Source organism: Ptychodera flava, chromosome 14 (genome assembly GCF_041260155.1).
Source record: "Ptychodera flava strain L36383 chromosome 14, AS_Pfla_20210202, whole genome shotgun sequence".
NCBI classification, from domain to species: domain Eukaryota; kingdom Metazoa; phylum Hemichordata; class Enteropneusta; family Ptychoderidae; genus Ptychodera; species Ptychodera flava.
Window position 1 is genome coordinate 36,567,571 of NC_091941.1, and position 18,176 is coordinate 36,585,746.

General features: G+C 35.5%; 2 protein-coding genes across 2 annotated transcripts in view; one reads left to right on the forward strand and one right to left on the reverse strand.

Moving 5' to 3' along the window:
- Positions 1 to 3,946, forward strand: part of LOC139150331 (CB1 cannabinoid receptor-interacting protein 1-like) — a 42,958-nt gene extending 39,012 nt beyond the window's left edge. Inside the window, exon 4 of the mRNA XM_070722633.1 lies at positions 2,417 to 3,946. Coding sequence (XP_070578734.1) covers positions 2,417 to 2,584 — 168 coding nt within the window. The 3' untranslated portion in view covers positions 2,585 to 3,946. The remainder of the gene's footprint in view (positions 1 to 2,416) is intronic.
- A 6,507-nt stretch (positions 3,947 to 10,453) lies between these two features.
- The window catches only part of LOC139150332 (uncharacterized), a 12,583-nt gene continuing 4,860 nt past the window's right edge, over positions 10,454 to 18,176 (reverse strand). Inside the window, exon 3 of the mRNA XM_070722634.1 lies at positions 10,454 to 17,580. Coding sequence (XP_070578735.1) covers positions 16,064 to 17,580 — 1,517 coding nt within the window. The 3' untranslated portion in view covers positions 10,454 to 16,063. The remainder of the gene's footprint in view (positions 17,581 to 18,176) is intronic.

Below are 18,176 nucleotides of genomic sequence, written 5' to 3' on the forward strand. Positions count from 1 at the left end.
ACCCAACTTAGATTGTTCAAATTGTGATGAAATATGCAAATGTGTATTTTTAAGGAATTTTTTTGTCATTTTGGTCAAAATTTGACTTACATTGTATGTAATTCTTGTACTGTATAAACCCTATCAATTCACCTAGAAAAAAATAATTAATATGATTTTAAATAATTGAATTTTAGTGTGGAATTATCAGAACGTTCAACTTTTTTTGACAGTTCATAGTGAAATGCTTACCATCTTGGAGGATTAAAACATGTAAAGGCAACTTTCCTGAATCCCAACTTTGATATATTCTGAACCACCATTTATGTTACTAAAAGAAATTGCTCATAATAGTTTGTCAGGATAGGGTGGTCAAATAAATAGAGATAGAGAAAGTTCTAATTTCCATTTATGGTTGACTTGGTAAGGATAAAATAAGATTACTTTTTGAGGAAAAAAATAGAGTGGTCAATTAAAAGAGTGGTCAAAGTGATAGGGTTTTTATGGTAAAGCTGGGCTGTAAGATTCCTCATGTGCTATTTATAGCAATTATGCAATCTGTGTAAACAGTGCAATGAAAGACTTAGTGTAACATGATTCCTTATAATGCTTTTGATGACCTTGAACTTCTTAAGTTACAAACATTTGTCTCTTCAGTGTGCTTTCTCTGAGTACGTACAGTCTCAACTTATTCAACAGAACTTACTTACAATGTTAATTTGAAAGTTAAAATGTGCTTGGTTAATAGGATGAAAATACAGATATAGATAACCAGCTGAAGATTCTTTATAACGTGACAGATATGCTGTTTTATTATGACGTAAATCTTGATTCAAGCAAGTCTTGTTTACTTTAGTTAGAATGTAATTAACTCTCGTTTATTTGCTATTATAGACTAATATAGTCTGATGAAATATGCAAATCTGTATTTTTACGGAATTTTTTTCCATTTTTGGTTAGGCCATCCTGAAATGACCTATCAAAGATATCCACCTTCTTCATCAATACATGTGTCACAAAAGGTTATTCTCTACATAACACAGCAGAGCTCTGTCAACTGTTGAGTCGCTTGTTTTTTCAAAACCGCTGGTCAGACAGCTTTAATATTTGGTTTACATGTCCTTAGGATGACCTTAGTGAGATAATTTCATACAGTCAGGAAATACTTAATTTTGTATCCATGTCTATAGTAGCTTCAGGGACTTTGGCCCTATGTTTACTATTTGTGAAGTTACCCTGTTTTGTTTCAACATCATTTCATTGTCTGATGTTACAAATCGATCAACATTCAATTAGTGTAAGTGTAAACATTTATAGAATGTCATTGTTGCAATTCAGGACCAGCTGGTGATGCAATGACCAGTACAAGTGTAAAGTCTATGTATACCGAAAAAACATTGTGCATGCATGAATAACTGAATATGAGTTTTAATTTTTGAATTATAAATTATTTCAGTTCTGATATTAAATGGCCAATTTAATACAAAGTATATTTCTTAGATGTAAGTCACGATACTTATTTTAATTTGATATGTACCGTATACAAGTGCCCACCTTTAACTTTTACAATCTATATGTTTTGGTGTCGTCGAGGTTACAATTAATTTTCACATGCTTCTTGTTTACATGTCGTTAGACATTTTCTTAAAATGTGGAAAATGATGTGAACATAGTGATTAATTAATATATCTATTATTTAACTTGACTTTCCTCATACACCTAGTGTTGATTGCCTCATACAACTAGTGTTGATTTGTCATGCCAGTGAATCAGAAAGCAAAGAAACATATAGAAACTGTCTACAGTAAATATAGGGTAACAACTGGCAGTATGAACATGTGTGGAGTTTATTAAAATTATGTTCATTACTATACCATACCCTCTCCCAGGATTCAAAGTTGATCAAAATACATAACTGAAACTCAATAGTGAGTGCATGAATGAAGTACACTTTATTTATTATGTTTAACCTTTCCCCTGTGATGTACATGGACAAATTCCTATCAAGTTGTCAGAATTAGAGAAGACACAAATGTTTTTGATAACTCACAACTTGACCAGTTATAATGTTCAGAATGATTCAGAATCTTTTGTAAACCGTATGATTGCCAATAATGTAACTGTTTCATAGATAAACCTAATTAAATCTTAATCATTAATCTTTATTCCTTATATAGCACATGACATTAAAAATAATCTTAACGCTCTTGACCTTAAAAATTAACAAATAGCTGGAAGAAATATAAAATCATTTTAAAACTTAAATAGAAAAGCAAAGGAAAAAAACCGATATATTATAAAAACTCATAAAAACTACGAAAATTACAAATAAAAAGATGTGAATTCTCTTAAATGTGATATAAATGTCTCAATTGAAAGAATAAAGAACTTTTGCTCTGCTCTGACAATTTGTTTCTTTTTTCTGTTTTTTATGCAGATTGAAGACAAGGGAGTCTTCAATGTGAGTCTCCAGTGTAAGCTGTACAAACCCAATGACAAGCACCATGCAAGATGGGGTGAGGAACTCCACCACATCGAATGGGAGTGCATTCCCAACAATGAAAAGGCTGGTTTTGTGTGTGTTACCAAAGAAAATTTTCGATGACATTACTTTCCCTCATGGCCTCTTAACAAATTTATACCCTCAACTGGCACACCAGAAATCATGGCACTTGTTAAAATTCCTGATGATTGATGCTTATTGAAATAGAGATGTGCAATATATTTTGCAAGATTCTGCATGGTACATGAGATCTCACACATTTATGTTTGCAAGAAATGGCACATGATAACCTTGTATAAAAGAATTAAGAGAATTTAGGAAATAGCATTATAGCTTTGTTCTTGTCCCAAGGGAGAATCTTTAAATCAGAGCAGGTGCTTTGATATTATATTTGTCCCTGCCTCCTGGCCTGGCTCTACGAAAGTTTCAAGTCCCAAGTTGCACTTGTCAATAACACCATCAGTTCCACTTGATTCCATGTATCCAAGGCAGGCATTTCTCATCTGTTTATATACCAAAGCCAATATGTTATGTGTATAATTTTATGCAAAACTCACAGACACTCATTTACTAATACTCAAAATGTGTGATTGTAACTAACATTCTGAAATCACTTGAAAAAAAAAGATATTACTGTATATATGCTGACATATTGGTACTTAAAATTATCAGAAACTGTGCCAACCTTACACTTTTTTCAAACTCCAGGCTGTTTTTGCATTAGCATTGAAAGAGTCTGTATTTAAATAGCACCATATAACTGAAATACTGCATCATAATATAGTCACCAAGCTAATCTGCTATCAATTCAAAGACACTGGCCCTAGGAGAAGCAACGTGAGACAGCATATTATTAGCTCAGAATGGGCACTTTAGAGAACTGTGCTTTCAACAGACACCAGATCATGCATATGATTGGTGCAATTTGTATAGAACTAATAGACCGTCTTGTATACAGTCGCATGCATGGCTATTTCAGTAAGCAACAATTTACACAAGTCAGTCTTCAAGTACACACTTGTGAATTTTGTATTCGTTTTGACAATGTGACACTGTCTGTCACCTTTATGAAGGCTTCCACTCATGTTTCTTGCTCTTATCATACTCTTACTTTTTTAATGTGATTGTCTAAATCATTTTTTGTCATGCCGCAGGTTTATTAACATTATGAACTTATTTCTTCAATAGATATGTATAACATTTTTCTTATTGTTTGTCATTTATTTATTTAATGCCCCTGTTAAAATTGTTACTTTCAATGGAAGAGACAATTTTTTTACATTTATAGGTTAAATGCCCAAATATTTTTAACTGTACAATAGAAATAAGAATGTGTAGATTAATGGTAAGTTGTAAATTTTATGGTTAATAGTCACAGAAAATTTCTGCAAATTGTATTGTAAGGGACAAGGCCATATTTGACTGAACTATCAAAATGCAATAAATAGAAATGGGATCAGAAAATTAATTTCTAGTGTCATTTGTCTTCATAGTGTCATAGTTTACTACCCTGTATTAATCCTCCCAGGCCTGGACCCATATATACAGGGGTTTAATATGGTGTGTCACTTGAAAGTCCAACCTGAAAGGGTCAAAGGTGAAAGTCACTGAAAGTGAGCACAGTGTGAAAGGAGGGGTTTTAATTATAAAAAAATTTTTAAATGATTTGTGCTGTGGGTTTCCATTTTGAACAGTAATGTAATGGCTGTACGTTTTATGGTCGCCAAACTTTTTGTAACCATGACGTACATGCTAGGCAGTATCATCTGTATCACAAACCAACTCAGAACCGACAGCCAGGTGCTCCACCATTCAGTATATACCGGTATGGGAATGTTCTTATACTGAAGAGATGTGAAATAGATGAAGGGGAGGGAACGTTCTGATCTGATTAATGTTTAGCAAAAATGACGTACTTGTTGGATCAGACTTGTACAAAATGTAGCATATTTCCCAGCAAACTCAACGCTCCATGCAGTCACTGAAATACACAAAAATAGGACAAAATATGAATACATATGACAGCTGTTTAAAGTATAAACATGACAATTGAAATTGATAAGAGATATATTTCCTGTGCAGTGTAAATGTAATGGAGATGAACAGTATATTACAGGGCAACAGACCTCCCTTAGTCAACAGCTTCTTGATGGTCTGATTCTGTGAGTCCAGTGGTTGTTCTTTAATGATGTTGTGCAACCAGCATAATACACAGGATAATGGGCATTGATATATCATAGGAATATCTGTGATATGAGAGACTACTATTTGTATGGTGTAAATAAGGTATAAACAAAATGTATATCTACAGTATCTATGTCTGTGTCACATTCTTAAATGTTGTTTTCATTTTATGTTCAAATTTCATTTTTATATACTTTTCAGTAAATTATGTCCAAAAAGCAATTTTTATAGTGTTACAGAGGCAGTGTTGTTGGGTTCTCCACGGACAAACGTGCTACATCGTCTAGTAATCAGTATTTCAGAGTTTCCTAAAGAGGTTGATATTGCAAAATTATTCTAAACTGATTTACATGGTTTGTTCATATGTGTAAAGGGTCTCTGCAAGGAAATTTCCTGATCATAAATCGTCAGGTGTTAAGTGCACACAGGAAGACATCAATGAAAAAAAACCCATCCTAATGAAAAACAAAAAACTAACACATTTCAAAACCTCTACATGCATGTAGTTCTCGTTATGTGAGTTTCCATCGTGAGATACAATAAGGACAATTAACTGACACAATCATTAGAACATAAAGGCTTTAGGAAAACTTCTATGACTAAAATAAGGCCAAATTGACTAAGAAAAGTCCTGGTAACTTTTTAAAGAATATGAGATGTGATAAGACAGAAATTTTAATATATCAGCAGTTCAATCATGGATACAAAAATAGCTTGTGATGTAGAAAAAATATCCACAGTGATGAGATGAAAATAGATGTATATGACAGTGTCAGTAACTTGCAGTTACTTATTCTGTGTGCGTCACAATGGAAATGTTATGGAACACTGGAATTCTTCCATCAACTCTGAAAGCAAAGTAATGTACACTGTCAGTGAGCTGTTACATTCAACCGTTTTTGTGAAAGATGTAAAATGTAAAATGTCACCAAGCTCAGTGGTCGAGAGCATTTGGTAGTTTGTCAGACAGTGATCTTATGTACAATGGAAATAAAGTAACTGTGAGTGTAGTGTTTCAGTGAGACGGTTATTACATATATATGATTTTTCTTTGTCTATGTTTTGTTTTGTAATAATGTCTGCTATTTGTGAATTTGTGCAAATAATGATGTAGACTTCAGTTCCAGCTTGCTGAACATTACAGTTCTATTGGCTGCTGCTCAAAAGTTCACCACCTGTGAAAATGGTATGGTATGGAGCTGGGTAATGAGTGTGACAGTGCAGGTTTGCATGTGTGTACAATGTACTGTGTGTTTACTCTGCATTGACATATTTTGTCAAACAGTTCATTCCGTACGGAAGTTAGCTTTCCAAGGTGATTGTAGAAAACACAGGTGGTTAAAGCCAACCTAGTACATGTATTAGCCCTACATAATGTGATTGCAAAACTCACTTTAAATTTCTAACTAGACTAATTAGCAGAACTTTTTGAGGTAAAAAAATGATTGAAACCAGTTTTACAACATATTAATTAATTCTTATGTAATTAAAATTCTATACTGTTCCTAATTAGTTATGGATTACATAGAAAATTATGTTAATTGAGGAAGACTTAATGATCAATTGATACATACAGCACCTGACAGTATCATGTAGATGCTTCATTGAGCTGGTTACAGTTCTCAAAGCAAGATCATTTTGTCATTTCAAACGAAAATACCGCCTAAATATCTCAGAAGTGCAAATGTCAGACAAGTGATTGGTAAACAATATTATCCATGGCTGCTAACTAAAGAAGAATGCACAAGCATATTGTTTTTATATGTTTGTTTTGATGCAATTAATGTGAAAAAAACAGAACTGTACAGCGTTTTCAAGTTGATCATGGAGATAGAGCTGCAAACAGATTTGTGTTCAGGTTTTTTCAAGTGAGTTTCCTGTAAAATTAAAGTTTTATTTTATGACAAATGTTTTTCTTCCTTTCCTATCCAGTCATAATGAAAAACTTGTAAAGTTTTGATTGCTTTCCTGAAGTCTGGAATGATAAACCTTCCCATGGGGAAATGGCAATTGGAATAGGATTGAACACTCTTGATGATCCATATCCCCTGCACGTCAACCTAGCCATGTGTGTGTCAAGATTTCAAGTTGATCCCTTTTGTTCCAAAGGGATATTTTACCTTCTATGTAGGATTTGAGTTCAGTATAACCAAGAGCTTACCTCAGATTGAAACTGTGATTTGATTGGACAGATTCATCTATCTGTACTCTAGGTACTCCACCCAATTTTAAAAGATGAAAATATTCTATTCCAGTGGTTTTTAAAGTTGAAGTATGACCTTATGGGGTGATCTTGAGGATCGTTAGAAAAATTATCAGAAATTTTAAAACTCTATTCAAAACAAAATGTTGCAATGTTTTATTTGGTTTGCATATTACTGTATTCATGGCTCTCGTGAATTTAGTCACAAGAACAATAGCTGCAATCTGTGATTGCATTTTTCATTTATCTTTCTTCAACGGAACAAGTACATTTGCTGATTGTTGAAATACTATCTATTAGCCTTGCAAACACTACATTATAGACATTATACAGTCACTGTGTAATTGCTGTTTTCTAGTCCACAATTCAGCTGTAACCTGAATAATGTCACTGGACACATAGGACAAACTCAATACCTTGGCACTTTGATGTGAATTTTGAGTAGAACAAGAAAACACATGTTATACTGTGATTAAATTGTTGGAAAATTAGAAGCTTTTGTAATTAATTGAGCTTTAATTTGACTGTGTTGATGCCTCTATGTGATATCCTTTCATTTTACCATAAACCCAAAATGAAAGAAATTGTTTTTCTGTAAGATACCTGTTTGAATGCAGGTCTTACTGGACAGTGGTTAGAACAGTTTGAATTTTTCTTTTTCCTTGGTATTGCCATAGCAACTAGGTAAGTTTATGTCTTTCTGTAGTTGAGTACATGTATATGTTTGAGCTAACCGGAAACTCAATTTTTCTTTGCATAATTCAGTGTTGTCTGTGTAAGTACACTCATGTATTGCAAAGCCATAGAGATATTGTTTGGAAAGTGTTGGCGATAATGTTACTGGTTTATAGACACTGCCTGTCAATCAAATGCCAAGGTTACAAGGTGCTGTACTTCTAGTCACTATGTTTTGAAGACAAGGACCAGGAGGACTCTGGGGCCCACTGCACATGCAACAAAATAGATGCGTGACCTATACTCTTATCAGTTTCTAAAATACATGAAGATCTTATTGGATTAACTTTGATCTTGAGCAAATACAAGACATTACTTGAACCACGTTTGATTGAATAGTAAGAAACAAATGGATGAATCAGTTTCTTAGAGGGAATGTCCAACTTATGTTATTCAACACTAAGGAGTGGTAATCTGATGCTTTTTTGAATTAAAAATTCCGCCTCGACAACATATTTACTAGAAACTTTCATGTTCTAAAACCAGAGATGTACATAATAGTCACAGATGTTTCAATAATTAAACGCTAAAATCTGAGCAGTGTTTCAGTCTAGCTGACCTTGCTCTGTCCTCCTTGCAGACTTTTAACTCTGAGCCAACAACCTGAAATTCAGATTACAGCATTCCTGCATTGATTCCAATCATGGACATTGGAGTGTTTTATCACTGTGATGCCGCAGCTTTCAGGGATTTTGCCGTTTGTGGCTGTCAATCAAAGATTGGTGAGGAATACACTGAATGCTAATAATGGAGAGTATGTTTCCATGTGGAATTTCATTAAAATCAATCATTAACTATTAAGATATGTATGTCCATTGACAGATAACAACTATGCACCCACTGATGTCATTTTGTTATTATTACTACATGTAGAGTGACTGTCGGACACAGGTCATGATTGGCCACAGACAGATCTTTGACTTATATCAGCGGATCTTCAGATCATGTTGAAGCTAGCCTTCAAGTTCAAATATCTGAACTGCACATTCCTCAGAACACCATGCAGTCATATTCAGAATTTTTTTCATAATTAATCAAATGTTGACCCATTAAAAGCGAATGAAAATCAAGCAACGACTAGACTGATATTACTTTCTATAATAAGTAAATAAATCAGCTGTAAAAGGTAGCTGTTAATTTTCGCTATTGATTCCTATATATTTACTAAGACTGAAAGTGATAAAAACAATATTTGCCTGAACAAGCCAAGTGGCAGACAAATGTACACTTGAAACATTAAGTACGAATGTATTGATGCTAGTTCTCAAAAGCTCATTGTATTTTGTTTGAAATTATAACAGCTATGCATATTTGATACCGTTTAAGCTGAGTATGTACAGTAGCTAAATATCTGACATTTTTATGGCCAATGAGAAATGCGTTATAACAGCTGTCAGCTGAATTCACTTCAAATAGTGTTGGACACAGATTGCTTTGACTTCTGATGTGACTAACATATACCAGTGTGTATACTCCCAGAGAGAGAGAGAGAGAGAGAGAGAGAGAGAGAGAGGGCAGGGATTACATGATGTGTATCATTCAACAAAGATAATATAATTACTGATTTGTTTGTCTGTATGTCCAGGATTCTGATATTGACCGTAAATAATCTGATATACTTAAATAACTGACATGTTTTTCATATCTAAGAAAACACATAAGGAATGTTTTTGCAGAATCAAGAACAGTGATAATATTGGTATTTTGTTTTTTTTCTTCTAGGAATTATTTAAATTTGTTTGAATTTTAAACTGCAGTTCTGCTGCTGATAATAAACATAGTGTGGTGTGGTCAAAGCACTACTCTAAAAATCCTTTTTTACAATTGCCAAAAAAGATAGACTTTCAGTGGGATTAAATAAGATAAAATTTACTACCGCATAAACTACCTTCAAAATTAAAAAAACAAAAGCACCTCATATTTGTACTGTGGTGGCGCTATAGTAAAATAGAATTTTGAAAGACCACCAAAACAAGAAGGCAACTTTAGCACATCAGAACTCTTACATCAAAAAGACATAATATTACATAAATTTGGTTCATTTGATGAACTTCAATTAATAAACTGTGGTTTTATTGCATTGAGTATTTTCTGTCTGTGGAGAGACTGGCAATGTCACACATGACATTGTTCTTTGTTGTGTGGTACTACATTTGTTGTTATATCAATTTTTATGAAACAGAGGCAAACATCCACATTATCAAAGTACATGACAAAGGTTGTGTAGTGGAGAAACTAGATATATGAGTAACTTCCAACTACTGGTATGTAGAATGAATCCTCAAATATTACTGAGCTGATAAATTAGATCAGGTGTTCTTGGAAAACATTTTTACATCTCTTAATTCCCTGTTTCTCAAAGGTAAAGAGCAGAAAAATGTCTAAAACCATAGCAAAGTGGATGTGCAACAATAACATGTGATGGATAACCAATTGAAGTATGCAAACAATGTCATCAAACCCATTATAACAGACCTTGCCTTGAGCACGTAAAGGCAACTCCTATATTGCATGCATGGGAAAGTATTACCCTGAAAGGAATGCCAGGTACATTGATGTGTTTCTTCTGACAACCAATGCGGGAATCAAAATTATTGGCATTAACATCATATTGACAGTGTTAGTAGTCTAATGTGTGGTGTAACACATGATGTTTTAGTGAAGCACACGTTAAATGGCATTTTTCCAGAGCGGTGATGGTGATACACAGCACTGTACAAGTGTCTATCAATATCAATTAATATTCTATCCCGAAAGACATCTGACACTTTAACATGGCAGTTCACTTTGAACAAATTTTAAAAAATCCACTCCCTGGCTCCAACAAATAAGCAATGACGCAATGTTCATACCAGTACATCTGTAACTTTTTATTTAAACAATTTGAAAAAAGTGTTTCAGTATAGAGTTTTTGTCATGGGTGGTAAGCCAATAATGTTTCTGAGGTCAGTCAGTCATATAGTACCAAGGTTCCTCCTTGGTATCCCACAGTATTTCCAGAGACTGTAGCAACTTTATGATAACTCATAAACCACGTTATTAAACTCATTAACCCTGGCAAAATATACTGTATTAAAAGGAAGTGTTCACATCTGCTTGTTTTACTTTGTAACGGGTTGTTGAGAAATAAATATTACATTCTAAAAAGAAGAAATAAATAGTATATTCTAAAAGGAAGAAAATTACATGTTGAACTGTATAAATTCAAGCCTCTTTTTATAACGAGATTCTATAAACCTTCATGTATCTTCTATGTGAGCTTAAGGATCACCTTTAAAAATCCGTGTCCACTATGTTATCACGGGAGGTTGAGTTGCTTTGAAGGAACCTGAACTGAATGACTGATATGCAAATGACAATATATTCCATTCAGAAAGATGGTGATATTTACTCACAACTACTTTCTTCCTTTTTTGACTGAAAGACACCCAAGCATTTGCAAAATGCAACTCCCTGTATGCGATGTAAGATTGTCTTCACTGATTTTTGTAAACAGAATCAAAATTATCATTGTCACCTGAAAAATCTGAATGGTTTAACAGCCTAAAATACTTGTTGGGAATATCTAGATATGAGATCATGGAACTTCTCTGTGAAAATTCTTGTAATTATTTGTTCCTAAGACAGTAAAACAGTCACATCTCATTTCACAGAACAAATCAATCAATTCAAATTACAGTGACCTTTATATGTTAAAAGTTCCAAAAGCTTCTTTAATCTGTTCACCCTTGATTTACAGTAAATTGTTCCATAGATATACACCCGTTCCTGTCTGGCTGTACACTGGACTTTGTAAAGTGTTTTTACCTTATATCTCAGTGAGGCACAATCGTGCCTTGACGGAAACTTTCATGGCATATTATAGCCTTCAAACTTCTTTGCACTGTGTTCAGGAAGATCTCTTAGTAGCATTCCTACAAATGACAATCTGTATCAAAATTCAGCTGACATCATACAATGCTTGACTAAGAACCTGCATTGAAACATTCATACAATTCCTGCGTATTTTCCATGACACTACAGAGATCTTATTTCTACCCTTGTCATATAATTGGAAGCTTTAAAGTGATGAAAATGCTATAAATCTTAATTGTGTCACAGTTTGTGCACCTTTGAAATAATTCAAAACCCTGCACATCAACTGCCACTATTGATGGCATTCCACTTATAATGCATCCAATCTGGACAGTCATATTGCACTATTTATAAGTACCAACTTCCTCTCACTCACAAAAGTTTCTTGGTTGCACTAAAAGTATTGTGGGAAAAATATTCTAAGTGACTGCATATGAGGCACTAGATAAAATCTTTTGCATTGAGATTGGAGTTGATGGGCAAATACAAACATAGTTTTAATGTGAATGAAGGTATGTTTTATAATATTGAATAGAAAGCCTCTTTAAAATGACAGGTCCTGTCAATCAAATTTTATGTTGCTACAGGTAGTTCAATTTCAGACCTAATAACAAAATAAATCCTGAGACTGGCATGGAAAACATAAGTCTGTCAATCCAGGCAATAGGAAACTCTAGTGAAAAATTTGTTGAGAGTCTGTACAGAAGTCAGACAATACTGTAAGCTATAGCCCTGGATTTATTGGTTGAACATGAGCTGTTTATACACTTGGACTGTTTATGCCCTCCCCATCACTGCCATGGCCAGATCTATAAAAAAACCTGGTAAGTGCACTGTACTGTTGATGATTCAAAATGGCCAGTGTTTTTTGATAATGAGCAACTGTTATTGTTCATGTAGTTAGACTACCCAGGTATTTTCGTTTGTTTTCTCTTCAATTCTTATTTGTTATCGTTGATGCAACAGTTTTAGCTGGTATTTAGAGGTGCAGCAAATGCACACCAAAAGTGTGGCATACTCACTACATATTTCTATAGATCGGGCCATGGCGGTGGTTAGGAGAATACGATGCATCAAAGTGGAAAAATCCCAGCCTAAGTTCCGCCAGTGGATCCAGGGCTACCTGTAAGACTGCTAGTCAGCATCCTGTAATGAATACCTTGTACTATTAAAACAATGATTCAAAATTATTTTACTTACAATCATAACTTTGTTCAATTCTTCACCAATATCATAAATCAGTCTGTTCTTTTCTCTCAATATGACACACCTCAAATACTCAGTGTTGTCCTTAGAAGCCGGGTGCCGGGTAAATAACCCGGCTGTTTAGCATTTTTTCCCGGCTACTTTTAACGTCATTAGATTATTTTTATAGACCTGTAATTTCGGGATTGCACTGCCAGCTGTTTGACGGCACGCCTACAATTAGCAGTTTGGCGACCCCTTTCCCCGCATGGCACAGCACAAACATAAAACAGTTTCTAAATACCCGTTTGTGGCTTTTTGAGCCGGATCTTTTATTTGTTAAAATAGTGTGATTGGCTGATGGACGTGCCTATGGTGTTGTCTTTAATTTGTTACGAGCAGTGTAATTCGTTTAATTAGTATGACAATAATCGCAATCATACCAATCCATAGTCCAATGACACTAGGTCGGAATTCGTAAGACAATAGTTGTAAACATAGACACAAAAGAAGCAGCGCAGACAGTAAATAGACGGTACACAAACAAAGTCAAATTCATGAAAGAAAGATATATGGACCTCTGGCCAAAAGACCAAGAAGGTCATCTTAGGTCATTTTAACGATGGCGTCAAAAAGAAATGTGGCGTCGGCCACTGGCACCTTGCCGATGGAATATTTTTTCCCGAAGAAAGCCCGTTCGAAAGGTATACTTGATTCCGACAATGCATTTAGTTTATGTATGAAAAACTTCAATTTCGCTCAATTTGTGAGAGAAAAGCGCCGAAAAGGTGTTATTTTGATCGACGATTCGAAGTTCATGAGACTGCAGATAGTTTTCCGCCGCCGCGCTGGCTGCCAACGTCACTACGAGTATGATCTTCTCAAAAAATCAAGTTATTCTCAGAGCAATACCGACGCATTTTCTAGATTTTTTTAGAACCAACTGTTTATTTGAATGAGTATTTTTTTTCATTGAGTATTTTTACGTACAAGAATCCACGGTCACAGGCATGTGTGTTGCCGACCGTTGCCGACCGGCGCATCATCGTCACGGCTCACGGCTTCACTGTGGCGCTTATCCCCTGTTGATATACGTCGTGGATTCCGGCATGGGTTCAATGTCACTGCACCTCTCCATGTTCTCCATGTTGGGTTGCCCGATATTGTCTTTCGATGAACCCTCTGAATCATATTTTTTCACGGACTCTTCGAGCAAATTTGAAAGAAAATAGAGTTGTTTCCTTCCGACGCCATGCTGCATATCTGCTTTGATCAAACTTGGGGACAGCGAGACGCGATGATCGCGCACGGTGTGCATTTAATTTGTTGCAACATTTCTGTCAATCACTCACTTTGTGTCATAAGTTTCACAAACTATCGGTCGCCTTAATATTGGACACGAAGTAAGTTCATAGGCACAGCTGACATGATAACGTGCCTCTGAGCAACGATGCCAATTTTTCAGACTACACCCAGAGAATCCGAAACTTTCCACACAAAATGAGTGATTAACAGAAATGTTGCAACAAATTTAATGTCAAGCGGGCACTCATCTCGTCTGGTTGTCGCCTAAGCTCAGTCGCGGAAAGTGCTTTCGCAAACATTTTACTATTATCGTTGGCGTATTATAACTCATAACAATCCAATGCGTAATGTTATTACGAATCTCATCGACTCTTTACGCATTTTTAAATTGTTATGAGTTTTCTATATACGCATTTTTTTGCGTAAATGCGAACACTGTTACAGTGAATTATCTTACCGATGTTTTTTTTTAACAAAAGCGAATGTGTTTTTATTAGAATACTGTCGGTATTTTGAATTTTCCATCCTGATTTTGGGAAATCAGCAATGAAATGAGCAGACTGCGGGTGATTTAAGATTAAATGTTAAATCTTCAATGCAAATAAAAACATAAGTGTGTCATAAATAATACAAACAAAACAAAATCATGTTGTTTGTTTTGTTGCATGTGAGCCACGTCTAAGATACACAACAAAAGTACTGTTCAGCGTCAGCTAAATATCACCTCAGATGCCACCAGAGAACACCATTTCCACTCCAAATTTGCATTTTTCGCCTGGCGAGAGGGGGACACCCCTCTTTCGCGCCCCCCCCCCCTCGTTCGCTACGCTCCCTCGCAGTCCACCCGTCTACTTTCTTGAATTACCCACCTACTTTTAAATATAAGGACAACACTGAATACTTGATCAATATATGAACAAATTGCCAACACTATAGTGACTTGCTCGTTGGTAGCTCTTGAACACTGTTTCTGTCATATACTATGCACAATTTGTACATATTTTCACAACACATTTTGTCTTTGACCGTGTGGAATAAAAGAAAGTCAACGGCAAACCAATGAAATCTATTGTTTTACAGTATCTTAAATTTGCAACCATCTAATTCATTAGCTCACATTAAAGTTAAATCAGTCTTTTCTTCAATGAAAGAGACAGTAACTACATCTATTCATCTCAGTCTTAATGCAAGTTTGAGCGGTCTCTCAATTTGTATATCTCATCTACGTCAAAAAACACTTTCCAAAGTTGCATTGGTGTCACTTGAAATTCAATGACAACTTCCAAATTTCATTCTTTAATTATCAAGATCACGCTAATCATTGAAGCAGAAAATGTCCTGCTTGAACTTGTACTTCAGAAAAGCATTATTAAGTTTAGATGGAATTTGACTGCCATCATTATCAAAAGGTTTAAATTTCATTTCTGAATATTATTGCATCCTGTAGTGATTGTACTAATCTAGAAAATAAATACTTTCTGAAGTAGATGTTTTTATGTTTTTAATTACAGTAGACTAAATATTCATCTTCTTAAATACACTAAATTTATCATCCTGTATTCTTATACTAAGTATTTTGCTAATAAAATGAAGTAGAACTTTCCTGAAATTGTCAATAGCTTATGATGAATGGTGGATTCAAGGACAAAAGCCGTGTTTGATAATACTAGGGTAATAGATTGTGTAAAACTTGACCATCATTTGGTCATTATAGTTTGGCGACATGAAATGTTCAATAAGTTAAAATACAAATAACATATAAAAACTTCAGAAAACAAATATACATAGAAAAATAACATAAACTTCATATGACAATATAATCTTGAAAATATAGACATTTTACTCTTAGAAAATTATTCTTTAAGCTTTAAGCTTCTCACCCCACACTCACCATTGATGCCAATAGATCTGGGTCATACCATGGTGGTGAAAGGGTTAAGTAAATTGCACCATCTGAAAATAAACACATGGGATTTGCACAGTCGTAGAATAAGCAAAATAAAATTGAAGTGAGCTGCGTTTCTGCTGAAAAATGTGGCAAGTACAATTAAAATTAAATGGACGCTGAATCTGACAAAATAATTCTGCAGTGAGTGATTCCAAAAGAGAAGTAATCAAAAACTTGGAATGTCCTTCATGGGTGTACTCATGATTGTAAACTCTGTATCATCCGAGAGTGGAGAGTATTTCACATCAAACCCGGCAGGTGATTTGGCAGACGGCTTGTGTCTTGGTAGATTGCAACATTTCTTACCCCATGTTGCAAACACAAAGAGAATTGACACACCAACTATGATGCCCAGTGTCATGAGGAATGCCTTCACTGGTGACAACGGCATTTCCTCTGTTCCAAGAAACAGCAAAGAGTCTGAGGAAGAATTCATCATATTCATGATCCACAGATCATTCAGCCAGCCATCGTTGTCGTTGTGGTCATGGCCAAGCCCGCCAAACAGATATGCTGTGTAGTTGAAGTACCACACAACACTTTCACACCTTGGTCCTGGAGAAATGGAGACATCTTGCTTTCCTTTGATGCCATAAAACACATCTGGATCTTCCGTGTTGAATCCTCCCATCCATGTCCACATTCCGGCACTGACATCAAACATCCATAAATCAGCAAGAAGGTGGGTTAGTGTGTAGAAACCGATTGTCTTGGTAGCAGTGCCCTCACCACCAAACAACCAAAGATTACCATCATTATCTACCCATGATGCACCATGTTCCCTACATCCAGGATTATTCAGTGAACTCATCTGTCCAAGGATACCATACTCCCCAGGGTGCCTGGTTTCTGTGAAGCCTGTGACAAAACTCCACAGTCCACTTTCAGTGGAGTATTGCCACAAATCTGAAGTCAAACCCTTGGCAAGGTGTCTGTAGTGTTGATAGTTCTGCATAACATTCCCACCAAACATGTACAAGTATTTACCGTCCACTGTCCATGTCGCCGCTCCGCTTTTGTGAGAGATGGACACTGTTTGATCTCGTTCCACCATGTCAACAGTTACGTTCAGCTGGCTCCATGTCAGTGAAGTCAGTGAGAGCACCCAAAAGTCGGACAGAACTTCAGAGTTACCTCTCAGTCCTCCAAATATCCAGAGTTCTTCCCCTGTACACCAAGATGAAGGGTCACCCCTTGCCTCTGGAAAACTTGAATTGCGCTGGGCAAAGTCTATCCTCTTCCAAAGAGAATCTTGAAAATCAAACATCCACAAATCAGAGTACGCTTGAAAATTATACCCTAAGCCTCCGTAAATCAGTAAAAACTTATTCCTGATACCGCATGCAGTGGCATGATGTCTTGCAGTGGGAATATCACTGTAGTTCCCACTTTTATGAATGGCCCTCCAAGTCCGTTTCAAAGCATCAAATTTCCAGAGACTGTTCAATAGGTAGGTGGCATCGCCATTGGCCGGGAAGAAAGGGAGAGATGGGTCGGCTTGGTTTTTTGCCTCGGTAACATCAAAGCCCTCTCCACCAAACATCCAAACATCACCCTTTCCATCTGACCATATTGCACTGCCAGCTCTAGCACCAGGGTACTCTTCATTTTGTGGTAAAGTCTCATCGCCATTAAAAACTGACGTCTCGTTTCTGGTTTTTGCACCACCAATCCATGTCCAAACTGCAGAGATAATGAAAGCAGAGGACAGAAAGAAATAAAGTACAAAGATTTTGACATCAACTACATGTAGGTACTGGTGATGCTTCGAGATAATGCTTGGCCCTATTTTGAATGTAATAATTTTTTTCTTGATGAAGCAAAGCAATACAGCATGATCCAGTACACGATGAAATTCTCACCACAGACTCTCATATCTCAGAACAATAGCCTTCATATTGAAGTGGAGGATTATACATGTGCTATCAAATGAATTAATCAACTGCTTAATTCTTGCATCCATTAGCATGAAACCACAACCAAGTGCCAGAATTATCAGGTTTCAAAATCTGATCACAGTACCCTATCTGTCATTCTAGGCACAGAATATTGTACAACTAGTCTAGAGTAAGACAAACTCAAACTCATGTAATATTCAGTACAACAACAAATACAACAGAATGCATTTTCATCAAGCCAATCATGTAGATTAGTAAAAGTGCTATTTGTGTGGATTCTATTACTGATGAAAATTTTCGGGTCAGTCACAATCACGGTGCGCTAGATGATTTTCATTTGTTATGGAGATATATCTGCTATTCAGACTGATATATATTGCT